This window comes from Carassius carassius, unplaced genomic scaffold (assembly GCF_963082965.1).
Source record: "Carassius carassius unplaced genomic scaffold, fCarCar2.1 SCAFFOLD_70, whole genome shotgun sequence".
Lineage (NCBI taxonomy): Eukaryota > Metazoa > Chordata > Actinopteri > Cypriniformes > Cyprinidae > Carassius > Carassius carassius.
In genome coordinates this window covers 356320-380132 of record NW_026775198.1, presented here as the reverse complement: position 1 = coordinate 380132, position 23813 = coordinate 356320, and the positions used below count along the sequence as shown (strand labels likewise).

Sequence of the window (23813 nt, the reverse complement as noted above, 5' to 3'; positions counted from 1 at the left end):
CAGAGTGGAGAATTCAGGCCGAGGTCCATGAGTTTAGAAGATAGCTTTATGGGGACTATAGTATTGAAAGCCTTACATAGTTCCTGTTATTGCTGTCAATGTGCATGAGAGAAGAGTGCAGTATGTGAGAGATGGCATCATCAGTGGATCTGTTGGGGTGATCGGCAAACTGAAGAGGGTCCAAAGTATCCAGGATGGAGGAGCAGATGTTGTTCTTAATCAGTCACTAGTAATAATAACTCAACAAAAACACATACAATTTTAGAAAATATTCATTAAAAAATAAAACCAGTACATAAAATGTACATATGGGCACAAATATTTAAACAGTCTCAACACTCTGCAGTAAGTGCAAAATGTGTAAGTGAAGTGTGCCAGTAAAAAACCAAGAGCAAACAGACTAAAGAAGATATACATCAACCGCAAGTATTCAACCCATTTTTGAGCCACAAGAAGACATTTCTGTCAGATTGTCAGGGAGCTCCATCTGAGAAAAAAACATGGCAAATAAATAAAAAAAAACTTTAGATACAGCTTTTCAATTTTTTTTTAGTGTGTGTATGCGGTGGGGGTGTGTATTCCTCAATGTACTTGAATCACAGCTTATATAGTGTTTTGACATCGACAACCCAAGTGCATTTTATCTCAAACTTGCAATTAGTTAACTCTCTAAAGTAGCAATCGCTCCTCGGGTCAACATTAACACACTGACAAAATTATATTCAAGGAAATGCAGCTGAACGTTATTTGCTCTATGAAAGACATTGACAAAGACGAGAACTAAGGACATTTAATCTGTAATTATATTTTATTTCAGTTAGTTTTGCCAAACCCTAATCAAACACAGCTGAAGCAACTAATTAAGGTCTTCAGGATCACTTAAAATTAAAGGCAGGTGTGTTTGATTAGGGTTGGAGTTGGGTTGGTTACCCCTGGTGTAGTATCATTGGGTGAAGCTGAGTCTGAGATGAAGCATATTCGCATCCTCCGTTATACTAGCGCTGCTCAATTGTTTATCCTACATAATGTGTTGCCATTCTCTGAACGGTCCAGCTGTGGTTCCAATTTGCTGGTGCAGGTTATTAATCTCACAGTAGTTAAAGTTCCTTTACACCTGTACAAGTGTTTCTACGCTCTGGGATAATTTCAGGGAAGGGCTTAAACTTGCAGTCCAAGCTCAGTTACCTGTTAAAGGTGTGTCCCTCATCCTTGGGAATGATCTGGCAGGGGATAAAGTTTTTTTGTCTGCCTGAGGTAATAGATACTCCTATTGTGCACGAGGGTGATGTGCTGCAGACAGAGTTTACTGATGTGTTTGGCACATGCATTGTGACCCGAGCTCAAGACTGCAAATTAAGGTATACTGTAGATCTGTCTGATTCATTTATATGTGCTATCAATGCTGTTAATGCAAAGGAGGTTAGTACAGTTAAGGTAGAGGTGTGTGCACTTCTAGGTTTTTATTTACCCATTGGTAATCCCATGTTAAGTTGAGGCACAACGTGCTGATCAAACTTTGACTCCTTGTGTTGAAGCCGCTGTTGAGCTGACTGATTTGTCAGAGCATCTGTTGCATACTACTTCGAGTGGTACGCTAGTGGTACCAGTGCTGATGCTGTCCTGCTTCAAACAGATGCTGATGGTTTGAATCACCCAAAAACTTTTTTTTCGAAAAAGTTCAACAAACATCAGATTAACTACAGTACCATAGAAAAATAAGACCTCGCCCTAATTCTCGCTCTACAACATTTTGAGGTCTATGTTGGCTCCTGTTCGAAACCCATTACGATTTATACTGACCATAACCCTCTTGAATTTCTTCAACGCATGTCTAATGCTAACCATCATCTTATGCGCTGGTCACTAATCTACCAAAGTTACAGACTGGATCTGGTGGTTACAGTGACCTCGGAATAAGAGAGAAACAAACTAATATTAGCGTAGATGCCATTCTTCTAATGATGTAGCAAGTACATAGGGTGTTATGGGAAGTGTTCCCGGTTACGGTTGTCCTAATTAATGCAGCCTAAAAATCCTTTAACGGATTTGGATATTAGAAGCGTATTAGTGTGTTAGGTCTAAACCAGGTTAGAGAGATGGGTCTTTAATATAGATTTAAGCTGCAAGAGTGTGTCTGCCTCCCGAACAATGTTAGGTAGGTTATTCCGGAGTTTTGGGCGCCAAATAGGAAAAGGATCTGCCGCCCGCAGTTGATTAAAAGGTCACACAGATCTAGATACATCAGAGTCTATATTCAGACTTAATCAATAGTTTGGTTATTATTCAATGTTTGCAACATAGAAATTAGGGATGCTCATTTTAACCTGTTATAACCAACCGTAAGAATTTTGATTGATTAATAGCTTACATTTAGTTATGTGGTTTAAAGATGTTTCTTTTCAGTAATTTATCAAAATATTTCAAAAGGTTTGCTGTATGGTTAAAATACACTATGCGTATAAAATTATTTAATTCAGAAATAGGCCTGTAATGCCAGCGTGAAATGTTTACAACCATAAAAAACACTGTATACATAGCAAAGGTGAGCAAATAGTAATACCCACATCACTCAGAAAAGATATGATCACATGCATTCATATCAGTCACATGGGCATAGAGAAGTTGAAGCAAAGAGCACGAGATGTGTTATTCTGGCCAGGAATGAGTAAACAAAGTTCCTTTGTATTAGTTAAAACATGTTTAAATAAACACTTAAAAAAAAATAATGATAATAATAATACTAATGATAATACAGTTTAGCATACAGAGTTTGGGCGTGCGAGAGATTGGGGGAATCTGTAAAATGTACACTTTTTTTTTTTATTTATAAAAATATACCACTAAATACAACTTAAGAATTTTCACATTTTAGAAAACAACCCGATTCACTAATTTCCAAATGCATAAATCTAGTATAGACCTGAATGGGACCTTAAACATAAGCCCTATAGCAGCCTTTGGCCGACAGCATTTCTCGGCCCGAGTCCGACTGGAGCCCATGTTTTTTTTTTTCTTCTCTTTTTTTGCTTCCTAATTACAATGCTGTTGCAGCCATTAAAATAGGTTAGTTTTATTTTAATTGCAAAGTTATATTTCTTATTGTTTCATAATTTAGAAAAATGTTTGGAACATTTTTGTTTGTTAAATTCAAGTTGTTGTTGTTTAGGGGATCAGCAAGCAGATAGCAGCAGACAGTTGAGGTGATGACGTTTAGCATTCTCAAATCATCATGACTTGCTCCAAATAAAATCTGTAGATATTAAACACGTAAAGCATATAGTACCATGTTAGCTTAAACATTGAACCTAAATAAAAGTGCGGTGTTATCTAAGCCTTTGTGCAGAGAGTGGAAGCTGAAGTGCGCTTAATGCATGAGGCACCAGCGCAATCTCTTAATTTTGTACATCGGTAGGAAACAAGTAGGCTACACTGTAATTTTTGCATATATAGATAAGACTAATACTTCATTCGGAACTGTAAATGGTCTAACCTTATTTTTGTAGACTCATAGTATCAACAAAAGGTTTTTGTAAAATAGAGAAAACAAACAGGATGTGCCGTCTCGTCTGCATGAACAGGGAAACGTTGAGCTCGAGCTGAATTGCAAAGCTCTAAAATGAAGTGACATACAGCCAAGTATGGTGACCCATACTCAGAATTCGTGCTCTGCATTTAACCCATCCAAAGTGCACACACACAGCAGTAAACACACCCGGAGCAGTGGGCAGCCATTTATGGTGCAGCACCCAGGGAGCAGTTGGGGGTTCAGTGCCTTCCTCAAGGGCTCCTAAATCATGGTATTGCCGGCCCGAGACTCGAACCCACAACCGTATATAGTTTTTTTTTTTAATAGCTGCATCAATTTTGTATTTGTTATATAAATAAGATACTATGTCTGAATTTGCCCCCCCACAAACAAGCCAAACCCCCTTGTGAAGATCGACCTAATAATATTCATATCACTTAAACTTGCAAAACAGTCATATATCAAATGATATTTCTCATTCCCCAAATTTGATGTAGTTTTTAATTTATCTGACACATTGCAGAGAATAATCATCAAAATTGTCACGACAATAGAAATGCCTTCTGAAAAAAAGAAATTCCAAACACAATTCCAAAAAAGTTGGGACACTGTCAAATTATAATTAAAAAAGGAATGGAATAATTTACAAATCCCATAAACTTATATTTTTGTCACAATAAAATATTGATAACATATTAAATGTTGAAAGTGAGACATTTTGAAATGTCATGCCAAATATTGGCTCATTTTGGATTTCATGAGAGCTACACATTCCAAAAAAGTTGGGACAGGTAGCAATAAGAGGGCGGAAACGTTAAATGTACATATAAGGAACAGCTGGAGAACCAATTTGTGACTTATTAGGTAAATTGGGAACATGATTGGGTATAAAAAGAGCCTCTCAGAGTGGCAGTGTCTCTCAGAAGTCAAGATGGGCAGAGGATCACAAAATCCCCCAATGCTACAGCGAGAAATAGTGGAGCAATATATGAAAAAAGTAGTTTCTCAGAGTAAAATTGCTGAGTTTGAAGTTATCATCATCTACAATGCATAATATCATCCAAAGGGTCAGAGAATCTGGAACAATCTCTGTGTGTAAGGGTCAAGGCCGGAAAAGGATACTGGATGTCTGTGACCTTCGGGCCCTTAGACGGCACTGCATCACATACAGGAATGATACTGTAATGGAAAGCACAACATGGGCTCAGGAATACTTCCAGAAAATATTGTCAGTGAACACAATCCACCGTGCCATTCGGGGTTACAGGCTAAAACTCTATATGTGAAAAAAGCCATATCTAAACATGATCCACATCCGCTGTCGTTTTCTCTGGGCCAAAGCTAATTTAAAATGGACTGTGGCAAAGTGGAAAACTGGTCTGCTGTCAACATTGCTCAAAAAGTCAAAAAGCCCCATCTATCATCAGCCTAAGACAATTGAGCAACTCGAAGCCTGTATTAGACAAGAATGGGACAACATTCCTATTCCTAAACTTGAGCAACTTGTCTCCTCAGTCTCCAGACGTTTGCAGACTGTTATAAAAAGAGGGGATGCCACACAGCAAACAACTTTTTTGAGATGTGTTGATGCCATGAAATTTAAAAGCAACTTATTTTCCCTTAAAATTATACATTATCTCATTTTAAACATTTGATATGTCATCTATGTTCTATTCTGAATAAAATATTGAAATTTGAAATATTGAAAAAACTTCCACATCATTGCATTGTTTTTATTCACAATTTGTTCAGTGTCCCAACTTTTTTGGAACTGGGTTTGTAAAAGTATGCGCTCTCAAGTATAAAGTATAAAAAGAGAAAAGTGGCCCTAAGCAGCTGCCTATAAATGCCAGGATCCACCATTGCCAGATGCATTTATACATTTACTAAAAACAAGCACAACATCTGGTGTTGGGGGAGGGGGCACCTGGGGTGGCCCGCCAAATTTCAGAGGGGGGCCAGTACCACCCCTGGCCACCACATAGACACACCCCTGCTTTAAGGATTCATCTAAATTTAATTTAGGGTTTATGTGAAGATTATATATTTATTATAATGGGTTTATGTGAAAATTGTTTTAAGTTCGCTTTAATTGTATTATTATTCTTTTTTATATATATAATAAATGTTCAAATTGATAGCTCTCAATTATTCTGTAATGTTGAATGACTATAGTCAGTGGCTAAATATTGGGGAGGGGGCAATTTTATCGAGAAATCAATATTGGTATCATTGATACGAACCTTCAGTAATATAAAATTTAAAAAAAAAGATACCATTAAACATAAAAAGATATATACAGTCTTTGTTGTTTGTACATTAATTTGAAGACAGAATGTGAAATTATTGCTTTAAGTGCCTTTAAAAAAGTAAGTGGGATTAATCGTGATTTCAGAAAAATGTTCCATTAGTTATTTTAATTGATTGACAGCACTACAAGAAACGCATACATTTTTTCATTTTTTACATTCATCTCTTCATGAACAAGTAATGACTTAAACATTATATTCTCACTTAACAATTAGCTAAAATAGATCAAATAAATTATATTGCTCCAGATTTTCTAAAATGGACACAAAACTACTTACAAACACAGACACAAAAATATAAAACAAAACACTGACAGCTAAGAAAAATATTATGTATACCAGTGGTTTTCAACCTGTGGGCCATGGTGGTATTGCAGGTGGGCCACCAATTACAATTAAAAGAAATAATAGTTAATATGTAAAAATGTCTAAGTCATAACATAATTTCTCTCTCGCTCTCGCTCTCTCTCTATATCTATCTATCTATCTATCTATATTAAACTGTAACTATGCTTCCACTATTCGAGCTGATTGGTTTAAGAATAAACCACACATTCATCTTCGATATTTTTGCTGCATACGCTACAGAACAACAGCAGTTGTGCCAAGCGGTGCCAGCCAGAGTTATTTTCTGTTACCAAGTTTACTAATTACTAAGTTATTAACCCAACAATAGCGGGGTCAGTTAATTTTTTTGCAGTGGGCCACACAAACACGTGTTTGGTTGTGTGGGCCGCGAGTTGAAAAAGGTTGGGAACCACTGATGCTTTACCACTAAGCTTTAAATTACAATTGGCTAAAAACATACTTTTTAAATTCAGCTCTACATAACTTAATATTTTTACATTCCAACTTCAAGATTAGTTAAACTCCAAGGAATAATTCCCATTTCTCCCAATCTTCAAATGGATCTTAAATCATAAGAAATTAAAGCATGTCAACAGCTATAAGAAATATTATGCACACACACAAAGCTATAACTTCAGAACTGGTTTGCACAGTATAAAAACCCATTCAACCTATGAAATAAGCCCATGAAACATGGAAACTTGTGCGAGCCAGACAGTACATTGCTAAAGCAGCAGCTTGTGTTCCTGACAGAGTGGCATTTGAGGTTTGACTAAAGTCACATGGGTCAGAACACAACATTCTGCCGGAAGCAAACGCCACTGCAGTCAGGATTCAGTTCGGACCTCAAAAGATCAAGAGTACTAGTGATCTTGGCCAGAAAAATCAGCACAAGACAAGCTATGAAGTGTTTCAAAATATTTAATCATGAATGCCAACAGCAAAATAATGACAACTGAGAAAAACGGAGTCTGCAAACGGTTTCAGCATTTGCCATCAATCCTTCTTTATTTATAATAAAGGAAAAACAAGTAGGCCAATTAGCGAGAAAGACATTGAGTGTTTGCTAGTGCAGTTCGCATGACAGGAGCAGGCCTCTGACGTCTTTGGTCCGCACCGGAGCAGAAGGAACAAGATGGTGAAAGCGCATGACTGAAGGCACTTGATTACAGCGGTCTCAGATCATTTTGGGGAAATAAATGAGCCTCTCTCTCTTTTTCCATACACAAGGAAGAACAGAAGTTAATTGATAGCAGTTCAATCAGAGATCTAATAAAATCGCACTACATACATGGCCGGAGGCTACAAAACATTATATATATATATATAGTTTACATATATACAGAATTGAGTAGAGAAGAGTGCCGATCATCATGACATGAAGCTTTCAGAAATAAGACACACAGACAGACTCAATGTCAGCAAAACAATCTAGACAGAAGATCTTTCATGATCAAACAGTTTTGTCAATCTGATATCCCAGCATGCAAACTCAAGTGAAGACGCTTTCCAAACGGAGTCTTTCAGAAAGGCTAAAAGGAAGCCGAAGAAGTGAAGCGCTGAAGAACAGCGCAGCATGAAATGAGGCCTTGAGAGCAGATGCATGTGAGGTATATCATGAGCGTGAAGACTCGTGCTTTAGCACCCGATCAGGGATGCCACATAACGGCTTCAATCCTCGAAAACGTGACTAACGAACTACTCACAGTCCACTAGAACAAACTCTGCCTGCTGCCTTAGTGTTGATCATCCGAGCATCGCTTTCCTCGACTCTGACTGTTTGAAAGAGGAAGCCCACGAGCAAACACTCACTCATCACAGGAACTACTGAGACTAACACTGAACGCTGATGTGACAGACAGGTGTGAAAGAAGAGCAAGAAGAGTGAAGAGCAGAAGTTGAGCCGCAGCCCCAATGATGTAAACTTGACTTTCTCTTCATCGGACAGTTATGTGTGTGTGTGTTTGGGGGGCATCACGGGCAGTGCGTTCGCGGTTGCCTCTGTGGAAGCCCGTTGTGGGCGGGTCGATCGGAACAATAGCCTGAGGAGTGGGAGGAGCCTCTCACACTATTGGTCGGCTGGGAGTTGAGGTCAATCTGGTGACTGCGCTCTCCCTGATAGCGGTAGCTGCTTCGGCCAGGGTTTGGCACGGGATGGCCGTTTCCGTTAAATCGCTGATTGCCCTGGTAACCGTGAATGATGCGCCTGTTGCCCTGGAAAATCTGCAAGACAGAGACAAAGATCAGCTCAAGACTGGCGTGGTACACAAAAGTCACTTTTGAGTTGTCAGTGTTGCCAACTTATTGACTTTGTCGCTAGATTTAGTGACTTTTCAGACCCTCTTAATGAATTTTTACCAAAAAGCGACTAGCGACAAATCCAACAACTTTCTTGGACAAAGAGAACAGCAGCACTTTCAGTTAAAAAAGATATTCTGTTGCTTCTAACTATTTTAACTGCAAGTATAGTCAAAATCACAGCACAACCATGGTCTTAATCATATGTGTATTTGATTTCAGTAGACAATGTCGTGAATAGGATTTTAGTGCAGATTAACAACTTTGAGAGCCATTTAGTCAAGCCACCTTTATTTATATAGCGCTTTAAACAAAAAAGATTGCAGCACCTGACAAGATTCGATTCGTCTCCATCGCCATCTTTTTTTTCCCCCTTTGAAAATAGGTTTTCCCTATTTTGAGAACATGGCCGCATTAACATGCCGTAGTTGAGCACAGGCTGGCAATACAATAAGACACACTTACGCCATGAATATGCTAATTAGCGTATGACATCATCTAGCGACATTCAGCGACTTTTCAGGCGGGGTTTAGCTACTTTCCATTGAAAGTATTTGGCAACACTGTGATCATTCACCTGTTTGTGCGGCACGCTGGGACGGCCCGTGTAAGCAGAGGCCTGATAATGCTGGAACTCTGAGGGAGGCGGGGCTTTGGCAGGGGTGGAGCCTGTGACTGAGGAAGAGGTGGAGCTACAACGAGAACGGTTGGAGTAGTCCGTCTGAGGATGATACACTGCAGACAGACAGACCATCAGTCATCTGAACAGTTCTATGAACAAAGTCATGATCGGGGTTGCCAGGTCCCAGCCCATATCCCCCCAAAAGACTGAAATGTAACCCAATTGTGTGTACACAGTAGAGGATACTGTGCTTCAGGATTCCCATAAAGGGCCTTAAATATCTTTTGATTTGGCATATTCAAGGTTTTAAATCTTCAGATTATTTTAACATTTTTATGTAGAATGTGCATATTTAAATCTCTTTTATTCCTCAGTTAATTTGGGTACTCTTAATTCTTCCATTACTCTGATTTCCATTTTCAGCACGCTGAAAATTATGTATAACACTGTCACAATGAGATAAGCAGACATAGCCTAAGCTGGACTTGCTTGAGTTTTTGTGGATGGCTATTTATATAGTGTTATTCACAATACACATTTCAAAGCAGCTTTACAGAAAATAATGTTAATGTTTATTTACACTTTTATGTCTTAGTATTTAATTTGCTAAATTACAAGCAGATTAAAATACTACAGAATTGTTTTTCATGGTACATTATACGAGTAAACCAAAAAAAACAAGCCTCTGCTCCTTCATTTTTCCTTGTGACTTCAAAACAAAAGAAATTGTGCGGGAAAACCGTGACTAACCCACCTGATCCAAATGACATGATGCTGCACTTAAGAGGCTCCAGATCATGGGAGAATTTCACAGCTTTACCAAGATCCTCATCATACTTGCGCTCACTGACAAAGTGCTAGAGAGAGAGAGACGGGCGTTAGACAGCTGTACATGAAGCGTGATGATCTACAGTCACTGCTGTGTGTGTACCTTGATGTCTGCTCGTAGTTCAGCGAGCTGCTCCTCTGTCAGTGATGCTGATTTGTCAGCCAGTCTTCTCAGCTCCTCTGCTCTTTTCTGACGGCCGTCCAGAATCGCCACTGTCACAAGAACACAGGCCTGGTCAGGCTCACCGAGCAGCATGAACACAGTGATCTCTCAGTGACTGTAATGGAGCCTCCCTCTGCTCAATGACACGTGTGATTCTAAAGCAGTCTGCATTAAATGTGGTTTATTTGGACATACAGTTGCTGCTGCTTTGGTCAGGTCAGGTTATGCCCATGAAGAAGCACCAGCATGAAAACAATGACAGTGGGTTTGTTTTTCTTTTTTCATGCGGTGTCAGCTTCTTTGGTCTTTTACATGGTGAACACCTTACCAGACTTAAACAGAAACCAAATATGTTATTTAAGACCAATTTATCCCAAAACGCAAACTACATTTATATTTGCTTAAAAAGCTTTTCCAGTGTATCAACAGAAATAAATGTTAGACACAATGGCCTCTGATGTAATCATAGTGGCGGGCGGTATGACCAAAAATTAATAATGTATTTTCAAGATTTGACTATTTCATACATTTCACTGTATTTTAATTTTTCTTAACGCATGACCATGTGTAAACCACATTTTCTACTGATTTAGACCAGAAACAGGCTACTGTAGTAGAATGACTAAGAACGCCCTAGTTTAGATTTACCATTTATAATTGCGACACCGTCTGATAAAATCAACATGCATGTACAGTAGATGCAGCGGCTATGCGGTTGTTTTGGCTATATTACATTTTGTCTGATGCAGCGCACTGCCTGAAAAGAGACCCCTCTCAAACACGTTCTGAACATTAAAGACACCAGTATTGCAGTATTCACAAAATTCATATAAGAAAAATAAACATCGGTATTCGCCCAGCACTAACTCCTTATAGTAGTAAAAAAAGTTATTCTTGTCAAAACGGAGTTGACTTCATGTAATAGAAGCACTTTTCCCATTCCAGTGCCATTTATTTTTGACATTCACATTTCACTGTCACTGGGAAAGGAATGGTGAGGATCTGAAGACTGAACGACAGACCGACTCTAGATGTGTAGCAGTGCTGTCCTTCTACTTACTGGCTTCTGCTTTGACTTTGTCCATCTCAGCGAGCAGCGTCACCTCTCGATCCATGAGACTGAACAGAACAGGAACAGTTAGCAACAAACCCATCTCATGCTGAATAAACAGATTATTCACTCCTCACAGGTTTGAGCAAATCAAATGACTCAAGTTTGATAAACATGCATTTAGTGTGAGCTTTGAATTTTTTAACCTGTGTTATGATTTTGGTTAAATTGCATTTGTCCTTTTTCCTGATTTTAAGTCAAGTCACCTTTATTTATATAGCGCTTTAAACAAAAAAACGTTGCGTCAAAGCAACTGAACAACATTCATTAGGAAAACAGTGTCAATGCAAAATGATAGTTAAAGGCAGTTCATCATTGGATTCAGTGATGTCATCTCTGTTCAGTTAAATAGTTTAAGCCTGCTTTATTACATGACTCCAAGTAAAATAAGTAAATTATACATTAACCTGTGCATTCAGTAGTTTGGTAGCGATTTAAAATGTCATCTGAATATGTACATTCACATGATACATGTACATTCGTGGCCTAATGGTTAGAGAGTCGGACTCCCAATCGAAAGGTTGTGGGTTCGAGTCCCGGGCCAGCAGGAATTGTGGGTGGGGGGGGGGGGGTGCATGTACAGTTCTCTCTCCACCTTCAATACCACGACTTAGGTGCCCTTGAGCAAGGCATCGAACCCCCAACTGCTCCCCGGGCGCCGCAGCATAAATGATGAACACTGCTCCGGGTGTGTGTTCACAGTGTGTGTGTGTGTTCACTGCTCTGTGTGTGTGCACTTCGGATGGGTTAAATGCAGAGCACAAATTCTGAGTATGGGTCACCATACTTGGCTGAATGTCACTTCACTTTCACTTCACTTTATATAAAGACTATGTCTGACACGGTCTTTTAATAAAACTCAGACCATTTAACATCATTGTGGTAACTGTACTTAAACAAGAATGGCAATGCTAATGCTAAGCTAAAGAACTACTGAATGCACCTTGAAGGTGACGAAACAGCCAATTGAGAGTGAGTGAGTGAGTAAGTGTGCGTAAGAGTAAGTTTCATGAGTGTGACTATCCGAGTGTGTGTAAGAGTTAGTGTAAGCAAGCGTGCGCGAGTGTTTGAGCATGTGAGTGAGCATGTGAGTGAGCGTGTGGGAGTTTGTGAGTGAGTTTGTGAGCGAGTGTGCGCACTTTTTGTGATTGAGTAAAAAGTGCGCAAAAGTGTGAGTGAGCGTATGTGTGAGCTTGAGTGTGTGAATGAGTGATTGAGCAAATGTGCTACCTATTTATGTGCTACATAAATGTGCTAATGTTACCAGCTCTGCAGCTCAGCAAATGTCTGCTTCATGCTCTTGATGGATGTGTCCATCTCTTCTTTCACCACGACTCTATAGCGGGACAGTGAAGCTGCACATCGCTGCAGGTCTTTAACGGAGCGATCGGCGTTAGGTCCTGAGAAAACAAACACTAGTAATCAATATTCATATTACTGTTATTTTTAGTGTATACTCAATAGTGTTACTCAAAAAAAAATAAAAGTTGCTCTCATTTTCCATTCACTTTTACAGTACACCAAAAGAAAAAAAGGGTTTAAAATGCATCTCAAGTCAGAAAACAGGTGTGTCTTCACGGCTACGGACAGCGATCAACGAGAGCAGCAGAAAACAGAAGGTCAAGCCGGACACTTTCTGCTCCGGTTAGTGACACTCACACAGTGTTTGCATACTTTATCACAGATGAAGAGAATTAAATGCATGCGTGTCATACACAGACATTTCAGAAACATTTCCATGAGAAACAAATACTTGATATACTGCTTAATACAGCGCCATCTTTTCAAGAATAGAGTTCAACAATGATATATACCATTTAAATACTAATAAAGTGGGGGTATACATGCTTTTATCAGTGTTGCATGATAAACGTGACTCAATACAACAGTGCAGAGACATCTCAAGTCAGATTGTGATCGGTTTGCGCAGTGCTGCATGAAGTCGAACGCACCTTTTATCATGCACTTTTCTGATTAACAACTTTGCAGACTGTTTTCATTTAAGGATGGCTACATTATAAATTGCAAAAGAGATATTTTTCAAAAACCCATATGACCTGCTCTTTAAAATAGTATTTTTTCTAAATTGTAACTTTAATAACAGGCCGATCACGCTAACCCTAACTCACAGTCACGCAAGTTTAACTTTGCTTTTATTTAAACAGCCAATGAAACAGCTGGAAGAACTCCGCCTTGGTTTCATCTGTTGTGTGTGAAGCAGACAGAGAGACGAACGCAGACTGATACAGAATCTCTTACCCATCTTTCTGCCTGCAGGACCTCGCTGTGTGTCGCTGGACAGAACCGGCGCAGAGGGATGATGGGAGCTGGACACAGGCTTGGCTTGAGACTTGGTACTGGTTCTGTGATGGTTCTGTCGTGCTCCGGGTTCAGTGCTGGGCTGAGGGACTGGGCTTGATGTGGACCCCGCACCTCCACCTGCTGCAGAGGACAGAAGGGCGGAGTTATAGCTCTAATCAACACTCTTACACCTGAAAGCATCACCTGCTCTCAGCAAACACACCTGTGGCCTCCGAAACCTCAGGGGCAGCCGTTTCCAAGTCGAGCTCCGTAGCGTCCAGAGAGGCGGAGTCCAGCTGCTCGCTCAGAGAATCCAGCGAATCACCATCAGCCGCTGCTGAACCGTTGGCATGGAAACCATTAACCGCTTCCTGACACTCAGCGTCTGCAGCCAATTCGGCAGGAGTCGAGTCTGTGGGAACGTCGGTTTGTGCCTTTGGCTTCTTTTTCTTCTTGGGCTGTGAGTGAGAGTGTGACCACAAGCAGCAGTTAAACCTTTAAACGGTCATCATTTAACTCGAGTTACAAACACACATTTAAACTGAATGTTTGGTGAAGCTCGTTCCCTCACCTTCTTTTTCCCAGTGACATTCCACTCCTTCAGGATCTCCACGGCCCCGCCTAACACACACACACACACACACACACAGGTGACAGTCACGTCACACTCGGGACACACAGCAGTCACCTACGAGACCCGCCTGAGGGCACTGGGTGTGTGTTTGTTTTTTCGCTTTTCTTTGCCAGCTTCTATGGCTATATTCATGGTTTAATTCATTAAAGTTAAACTAAAGAGGTCTAAGTTTCATTAAACTGAAAAACTTAATGTTTTTAAAAGTGTGTGTTTGTACCTTCCACAAACGCCTGCACTGCTCGATCCACGCTGTTCTCGAAGTGCTGCAGCACCAGAGTGATCTCATTATTGCTCTTGTTGGGAACCACGGCTCGCACGGCGTTTATCTGACGAGAGCCAAAACATTGAGTGAATCATCGAGCACGAGATTCACAGACAAGAGTAAAAACACTGACATCAAGAGCACAGCTGAAGACTGAAGAACCCAGTCCCACACTGCGTAAACGACCCCAAGACAAACAGAAAAGCCATTCATACCTTTTCCTTCATGTTCTCGAACGATCCTCCTTGAGACATGACCATTTTTGAGTGCGTGTCGAACACCACACCTGACACATCTGGAAAAAGAGGAGGGAGGAGAGACTGAGAGAGACTTCCACGTGTTCAGTTCTGAAACACAGCTCGACTTCAACAGCACAGAAAGTCCTGGCAGAGGATCTCAGCTAAAGCTTTTCTCCAAAAATATGTAGGTCAAGAGAACAGCCAGAGAGAGACAGGAGGGGCTGAACGGGGAACGATTCGGGATCGGTTATTACATCCAGAAAAACTAGCACACTAAATTAAGTCTTTAGAAACAGCTCTCAATCGCACTAGCAGTAAAACTAGAACAGAGGCAAATATAATCATACTTCCAAAAAAAACAACAACAAAAAAAACACCACATGACTGTTAAGAGCAGCATTACAGTACGAATTCACCAGAGGTGGAAAGAGTACAAAAATATTCTACTCAAGTAAAAGTACCATTACATTAATGAAATTTTACTTAAGTACAAGTAAAAGTACCAGTCTAAAACTCTACTCAAGTAAAAGTAAAAAGTAGCTCATTTAAACTTTACTCAGAGTAAAAATTACTTAGTTACATTTTAACAGTGGGAGGGAGTCAAAAATGGGACAGACCAAGAGTGTCAAACTCAGTTCCTGGAGGGCCACAGTCCTGCACAGTTTAGATATAACCCTAATTAAACACACCTGATCCAGCTAATCTAATCATTTAGGTTTATTTGAAAACTACATGTCATGATATGTGTGCTGGAGCAGGGTTAGAACTAAACTCTGCAGGGCTACGACCCTCCAGGAACTGAGTTTGACACCCCCGGGATAGGTCTACTAATCTCAAACTAGTTGTTTTTAATTAAAGGAATCAGTTATTTAGAATAATAAAGCATTTGGGCTGTTACCAGGCAAATCAGTATCAACAAACCCATCTTTTAATGCAGAAGATTCATTGGAAGTGGCATTTAGATGTACTACACTGTTTAGTGCAGGACAAGAATGCATTTAACCTGCATTTACAAATGCATGAATAATGTTTTGATATACAAGACATAAAATGTTGAATACTCATTTGAAATGATAAGAAATTAATTTAAAAAAATCAAAAGATACTTTAAATGTGAAATTAAAATGGCCAGTATGTGTCAGCAAGTCACTGTTAATAAGTGAGTCATTGCGATTGAACCGAATCATTTAAACGTTTGATTCATTCAGGAACGAAACACTGTCACGTTGCTCAGAGACGCAAAACTGTGCTTTGGTGGCTGTGTTTGGAATTATTTTCTGTTGTAGAAATAGAGCTAAAAAGGCAATATGGTGTCTAAAACGCAAGTCTCTTAATTAACTTGTTTACTGAACTGTTATATATATATATATATATATATATATGTGTGTATATATTTATGATGATTTTTGGAGGAAACGATGGCATTCTTTGTGTGATTTTGATTTAATATATGAAATTATATAAATATGTGAATTTTCTGCCCCTATATCTTCAATTTTGTGATCATTCTAAATGCATTTTAGGAGACTGAATCACACAGTGAAAGAACGCAATATAAATGCGCGCGCACATCATTAAAACAAAAATAGCACACTCCTCACCACGGTCTTTTTGGCTAATTTGTGCAAAACCTCTTGCTAAAATGTCAAAGCTTCATTTTAACCACCAATGCAACAATGCAATTATTTAGCTTACCTCTACATTCTTGCGAAGGGTTGATGTCTTGTCGAGATTTTATAAGCTGCTAGTTTGGTCTTCCTAAGCAAGTACAGCTTACACTGTATAATAGAGCATACATATGGCCAGGGGTTCACTTCATTTCCTTCGAGTTCAACTTCAGAATATGACGGGGTTTCGTTTTCACCGGTGTCTGCACCACTAACGCCTGTTTTGTCCGTCTGCATCTTTCTTGTGATTTTAGCGCCAGTTTGCCCTCCTGCCCATTATGCCGTAGTTTCCAGGGAGCGATTTATTTTTTTTATTTTTATTTTTTTTACTCAGTAATTAATGTGTTTTAAAATGTAGCGAAGTACAATACTTCAAACAAAATATACTTAAGTAAAAGTAAAATTACAGATTTAAAAAAATTACTTTAAAAAGTATTAGTACACAAAAAAGCTACTCAATTACAGTAACGCGAGTAAATGTAATTCGTTACTTTCCACCTCTGGAATTCACTGCATGATTTGTGTGATTTGTTTCCCAGTTTGTAGTAATGCAGACCGCTAGTTAAGCAACAGACGTGATGTTACTGAAGATCTAACTCTTTTATTGTATGTTTGCAGAAATCAGAACTGCACCGAGACCGAGGAAGCACTCAAACTTTCTCTTATCGCTGCACACCGCCTGACGTTTCATCGGATTTATTTTTACATTAATTTCCAGTATGTTTGTCCTTTCCATCTCTGATTGTACAGAGAGTCAGAATTACCATAATGACCCTTAAACAGTTGTGTTCAAAATTATTCAACCCCCCAATGCTGTAAAGGGTTTTAGGGAATTTAGTGTACATTTGTAATTGTATTCAGAATGAAATCCTACAAGGACTTCTTAAAGAACCATATGCAACTAAAATGACATCAATTGGTTTTGTAATACAGTAGTAAATGTTTATTTTGTGAATTCTTCATTGACAATTATTCAACCCCTTAAAGACTACCACTCTGAAAACACTTCAATGAACCTCTGTTCTTCAATCAGGTATCGAAAACACCTGTGGATGTCAGGGAGCAGCAATAAATCCTAATAAGCACCAATTAGGCAGCTTTAAAATGACTGTGATACTCAGCTCCTTCTAAACATTTACTGGTGTGGTTACAAACATGGTGAAGTCAAGAGAATGGTCCAGGAAGACAAGAGAAGAGGTGATTACTCTTTACAGGAAGGGCAATGGCTATAAGAAGATTGCAAAGATGTTAAACATACCAAGAGACACCATAGGAAGCATCATTCGCAAATTCAAGGCAAAGGGCACTGTTGAAACGCTACCTGGTCGTGGCAGAAATAAGATGCTGACTTCGACTGCCGTGCGCTACCTGAAGCGTAGAGTGGAGAAAAGTCCCCGTGTGACTGCGGAGGAACTGAGAAAAGATTTGTCAGATGTGGGTACTGAAGTTTCTGCTCAGACAATACGGCGCACCCTGTGTACTGAAGGCCTCCAAAAGTCATGTGGACAAACCACAGAAGTTTTGGGATAGTGTTCTGTGGACTGATGAAACTAAATTAGAACTGTTTGGGCCCATGGATCAACGCTATGTTAGGAGGAGGAAGAACAAGGTTTATGAAGAAAAGAACACCTTGTCTACTGTGAAGCATGGCGGGGGGTCAGTCATGCTTTGGGGCTGTTTTGCTTCTGCAGGTACAGGGAAGCTTCAGCGTGTGCAAGGTACCATGAATTCTCTTCAGTACCAGGAGATATTGGATGACAATGTGATGCAGTCCGTCACAAACCTGAGCCTTGGGAGACGTTGGACCTTTCAACAGGACAATGATCCCAAGCATACCTCCAAGTCCACTAGAGCATGGTTGCAGATTAAAGGCTGGAAAATTTTGAAGTGGCCATCACAGTCACCAGACTTAAATCCGATTGAGAAGCTCTGGTGGGACTTAAAGAAAGCAGTTGCAGTGCGCAAGCCTAAGAATGTGACTGAACTGGAGGCTTTTGCCCATGATGAATGGCCGAAGATACCCGTAGATCGCTGCAAAACACTTGTGTCAAGCTATGCTTCACGTTTAAAAGCTGTTTTAACTGTAAAAGGATGTTGTACCAAGTACTAAGATTGAATGTCACTTGGGGGTTGAATAAAACTGATAATGATGTGAGCACAGAAAAGACATTTGTGGTTATTTCATTATAAATGTTACGTTATATTTGTCTGAACTATACGTGCCTCTTTGATTTAATTGTAAGCAGGATGACTGAATGATCAAAATCAATGTAAAACCGGCCAAAACAATCAATTTCAGTTGGGGTTGAATAATTTTGAACACAACTGTAGAATATATTTTTAGAGCAAACCAGCACATCGATCTGTCTGTGAAGAGGCAAGGGAGATATTCTTCAATAGCAGCACTGGACCGAATGAAATCAAACACTAAAACAACTAGAAAAATAAAAATACAGCATCAATCGATAGATATCAGACGGATCACAGAAGTGTTATGCAGTGATAAAGTCTGAATCTGATTTTGTAAGAGCCTTCATCTCTCTTCATTCAGAATGAATTTACTAGAACAACCTCTCTTCACGACGTTCTGTTACCCATGAGCCCTCAAACTACCCTTGAACATCCAGTCTGAACTTCCTGTCACATGATGACGTCTGATAAGGTAAAGAACAAGAGATTTGGACTGAAGCCCCAGCTGATTTAGCGCAGGTTTACTAGTACAGTGACTCTCAGCAGGTTTTCATGTTAATTCTCAAGAAATCTGAGAAACTGCTGTCCGAGTCTACATCAGTTTGACTGGATTTTTATTCAAAACATGCATCTATTTTCTACAGCTGCACAATAATGACCACAATCATATTAGTTGCTTCCACTGTAATTGTGATTAATCACGATGATCACAAATAACATTACATTATGTTTTGAATGGTTTCATTATTGTTTGAACCAACTGAAAAAAAACAAGCTGAAAACACTCTTCCTGAAAAACATATTGCTTTTCTATAGTATCGTTTCAAATATCAAAAATACATTGGTTTGCTTTATGCATATACTAAAACAAAAATTTTAATAATTGAAAACTGAATCATTTAAGTGGACTCTTGAGCCTTTACATAATCACAATTAAAAAGTTCAATTAATCGTGAAGCCCTTCTAGTTTCCATTACTCCAGGTTTACTCACAAAAATTCAGCGTCATGGGAAATGCTGATGCCTTCGTGTGCAGATCTCCCTCTGAGCAACCTTCTCAAGCTCTTGAACAGTGAAACTGATGACGAGACATCAGAAATATCAGCCATAAACACATGAGACCCAGCGAGGAGCGATTTAATCTGGTCTCTGAAGACACATCTGCTCAGAGTCTACAGAGTTCTGCTGCTTCCAGCTCTACCCCGCGATCAGAGTTCAGCAATTTGCAAAGTCAGGGAAACGCAAAGATTTCATTTGCCAAACAAAACCAGAGACTGCGGACAGGAACAACTGCACAGGAAGCATTAAAGAAACGTTTCATCAAAAGTAGTCTGGTCTTTGACATGATTTGTGCTTTAAAAGCCCCCCCGAGATCAGCAGTCCCCGAGTGTTCAGATGAAGGAGAGGAACTGACTCACGACCGCTTTCTCCTTCAGCTTGAGAAAACACAGGAACCAGATCTCAAACTAACGCCAACGATGCTAACGGCACTTTCGTGTTCTCAGGTTTCTAACGACAGAATCAAAGTCTGAAATGTAACAAAACTACATAAATTACTCAGTGGTCTCTCGTCAGCTCAGAGATAACTCATTATCTGCAATGATTAATAGCATAAAAACCATCACAAACACAAGCAGCTTCCATACAGACACAGAACAGGTGAAATTGGCATGATGTCTTCACTTAGCATTATTGCAATGAGACATTCATACACAAACACTTTTTCATCATCAGAATAAGTATGGAGATATTATTACTGATACTGCTCCTGACAGAGATGATATGAACCGAATCATATTTGGGGATCGCTCACCTTTATAACTGCTCTTCCTCGCCATCCTCCTCCTCAGTCAGTCACAGTTCTACAGGAAGAGAACAATCTGAAGTTTAACACCAGCCTTCGTAATCAAGACCCTAATCACTTAAAACAGTTCAGATCTCAAATGTAAACCGATGTAAAATGATGCCAGTTGAATTTCAACAGACTCACTGAAGCTCATGGAAACATACTATGGGAAGTTAAAGCCGAGTTAAAGTCAGTATTCGGGTTTGTCGCTCATTAAAGTGTCCAGAACTGAAGCGATGGCTGCTCGAGGCAGTTTATCGCACTCGATCACACGAGAAAAGAAACTGTGTGTAGTCACTGAAGAAACAGCCTTTCCTTTAGAAAAACATACATTCGCATACAAATATACATTTAAAAAAAAAAATATTACCCAACATTTTATTTTAAAGGTAGAACGATTTTGCATCTTTACACAACCAAGTTAAGGCTGCACCAATTAAACACACAATGCTGCATCAAAGCCGGATTACATTATGCCTGCTCAGAGCCACCTCAGCCCTAACATCAACACATACAGTGGGAATTACTATTCAAGCCACCCCTAAATCTGTGTAAAGACACCTAATTGCCACTTCAGAAGCACCTCTGAGCCGCCTTCACAGTGCAAACATTATAATATCTCACATTTGTTTGATTATCCAATAACTTAAAACATGACACACTAAAGGTGATGATACACGGCCAATCTTGCCACCAACAGACCCCCAGAGCAGACACCGGGCCCTTGCCAGATCTAACCCATCCAGATGAAAACCTGTGCTTCATTCTGTGAGAAAGAGTCCAGCAGCTTCACTTTAGCTCTCACTCCAGAATCATTAAAGACTGAGAGGAAGAATTAATTACTCCTGCAGGCCAGCAGTGAACCCTTTCTGCGCGCGAGGACAAACCTCCACATCCTCCCTCTCTCTCTCTCTCTCTCTCTCTCTCTCACTCTCTCTCTAAATCTCTCAAAGCATTCGCCGGAGAGAACCGAGCAGAGTCGAACAGAAACGACCTGATGAATCCGTGAGAAACTGAAGCGTCTACTCTTCTAAAGCCCGTCACAGAGATCACATCTGACTGAATTAGTGCAGACTGACAGCGGGACAGAAACGATCCGCAGTCCGCAGTAGATCCGTTCCTCCCGAGAGCCGCGCGTTCCGCCTCTATGAGCCTAATAACCACAGACTCGCTCTCAGGAAAAATAAACTTCAACTATGCAAACATGGACTGACGCACACGCACGCACACACCTCGCGGGCGTCGGCACATCGCGCACCTGTGCGCCATCAAACAGGTGAAGTCGCATTCACGAACTATATTTAACCTGACCGGAACACCGAGCGCTGTTTACCAAAGAGGAGGTCTCGCATCTCGGTTATGCAACCGGAATATTGCAGGGGTGAATAGTCGCTCCGCGCCTCGGAACCGGAGCCATCCGCGCAGAGTTCCTGCTCAGCCTCAAGACGCGTAACACGAGCTGCGCGATGAAAAGGTGAGAAGAAAAGAGGCGGAACCGGAGCCGGACAAAGCGCGGCTGTGTTCCCGTTTGGAAACGGGCCACCGTGACAGGAAGCGAACTGAATCCCGGCAGGAAGAACGCGCTGATGTGGCACTGCGCACGTGACACGCGTCAAAACACTCGTCCAGAGCGCTTCGAGACGCTTTTGCTGTGAATCATCGCGATGTATTCCTGAATCTGGGTGCGTTTATGTGGCGACGCTCAGAAATCCGTGATTCGCTCCCGAACGAGTTAATAACGCGCGTGAACCGAGACGAGCGTTTCTGATATAAATCACACTGCGGCGCGCGCTACTATGTGGCAGTATCTTAGCAACGCCTCTGCTAGCCGTGGAGCTAATGTATGCTAACCGAGAGCGACGCGCACAAAACGACGCACGGATGAAAACAAAGCACGAGATTTAACACACGACTCTCGCCGCTCGCAGGGTGTTTGTGTTCGCATTCACGGGGAATCACGAGAGCGACAGAGCGAAGCTTCTTACCTGAACGACCAGCAGGATTCCGCGGCACGTGCACGCGCAGCGTACGCTCTTTTATTTGACTTTTGCGCGATCGCTTTTGCGAACGTCTGTCTTTTCTTTCAGCCGGCTCACGCGTCACTTCCGCTCGACCAGCGCACGCCCCTCACTTCCGCCCTGCTTTATATCCGCACGCGCGGCGGCTGAGCCTCCGAGAACACGGTTCATTAAAAGTTCAAATATATAACAAATGGAACACGCATTGCTGACAATTAAACGCGCGTGTAGAAGGAGCTGTTATGAACTGAAGGGCCTCGTGCAGAACGATTCCAAAAACTGTTCATAATTCATGTTTGATGTATGACAGTATGTAATTAATTTTGTAAAGCAACACTTGAAAGTCTTATAAAGTATTGCGGTCTAAGTGCACTCATAATCTCAAACAGCTAGTCTTCAAACCCATCCTTAATCTGATTCTGATGTCATGAACGAACAGCTCTGTTGAGTCGGGTTAGGTTAGAGTTAGTTAGGATTGGGTTAGGGTTAGGTTAGAGTTAGTTAGGAGTGGGTTAGGGTTAGGTTAGAGTTAGTTAGGATTGGGTTAGGGTTAGGTTAGAGTTAGTTAGGAGTGGGTTAGGGTTAGGTTACAGTTAGTTAGGATTGAGTTAGGGTTAGTTAGGATTGGGTTAGGGTTAGGTTACAGTTAGTTAGGATTGAGTTAGGGTTAGGTTACAGTTAGTTAGGATTGAGTTAGGGTTAGGTTAGGTTGGGGGAACGAAGGCCAAGTTAATGGGCAAGCTCAGGCAGGTATTCTCAAAACATTAACATGGGATAAAAGACTAACATTTTATGCTAATATATAAGAAAAGCACCTGAAACATTAAAATCTATAAAACATAGGGGTTGGGGGGGGGGGGAGGTTCAGGTATATAATAGTCAACCCAGACTATTATAGACAGGAAAGAGTCAAAATATTCTTTCTACTTTGAACAGAGTTCTAAAACATCCGTAGTTATCTTCCAATACTAGAAAATGTCTAATGATTTGTCTCAAGTGAACTGATTTCTGTGTTTAGTAATCAAAACAAAGAAAATAAAAAAGGGTTAGAGTAACCCTGCGCAGGTTAGTCTCTCTGCTGCAAGATGTGAATGCAGGAAGCAGAAGCACAGAACAGCTGACAAGTGATGAGTGGAAGTGAACAGAACAGTCTTTTGTCCTGGAAAACAGAATATGTGTTGGCTTCCATTATTGATGATGCAGCAGTGATAGTAAAACATTTATATCTGTATTCCATAAATAAATATTGCAGCACTATTCTTTTTCATCCAAAACATCTCCCAGACAACAGTTTTTGTCATCAAGCACACATCAATATTGCATGCACCAAATGATCATTTCCCATCTACACAATGGTTTCATTCTGGGACTGTTCCTCAAACAAAGCATCATATGACTTCAGAAGATTTGGAATATATTAACAACAACGCTGTGGTGTTTAATTGTTTGGTT

The 23813-nt window shown here is 40.3% G+C and overlaps 1 protein-coding gene across 2 annotated transcripts; it reads right to left on the bottom strand.

Annotated features, from left to right (window-relative positions):
* Positions 1-7164: 7164 nt before the first annotated feature.
* Positions 7165-22482, bottom strand: LOC132139413 (spermatogenesis-associated serine-rich protein 2-like). Of its 2 annotated transcripts, none has more exons than XM_059547754.1 (13): positions 22329-22482; positions 20311-20359; positions 14618-14697; positions 14358-14466; positions 14078-14127; positions 13730-13964; positions 13465-13647; positions 12470-12605; positions 11155-11213; positions 10035-10144; positions 9858-9960; positions 9059-9216; positions 7165-8406 (listed from the first exon to the last, which is right to left on the bottom strand). In XM_059547754.1, the coding sequence occupies exons 2-13, from the start codon at positions 20333-20335 to the stop codon at positions 8158-8160; spliced, it is 1497 nt and encodes a 498-aa protein (XP_059403737.1). In that variant the 5' UTR covers positions 20336-20359; positions 22329-22482; the 3' UTR covers positions 7165-8157. The 2 variants fall into 2 exon arrangements, with proteins under 2 accessions (XP_059403737.1, XP_059403738.1); XM_059547755.1 differs by lacking the exon at positions 22329-22482 and adding an exon at positions 21677-22075.
* Between the last annotated feature and the right edge of the window lie 1331 nt (positions 22483-23813).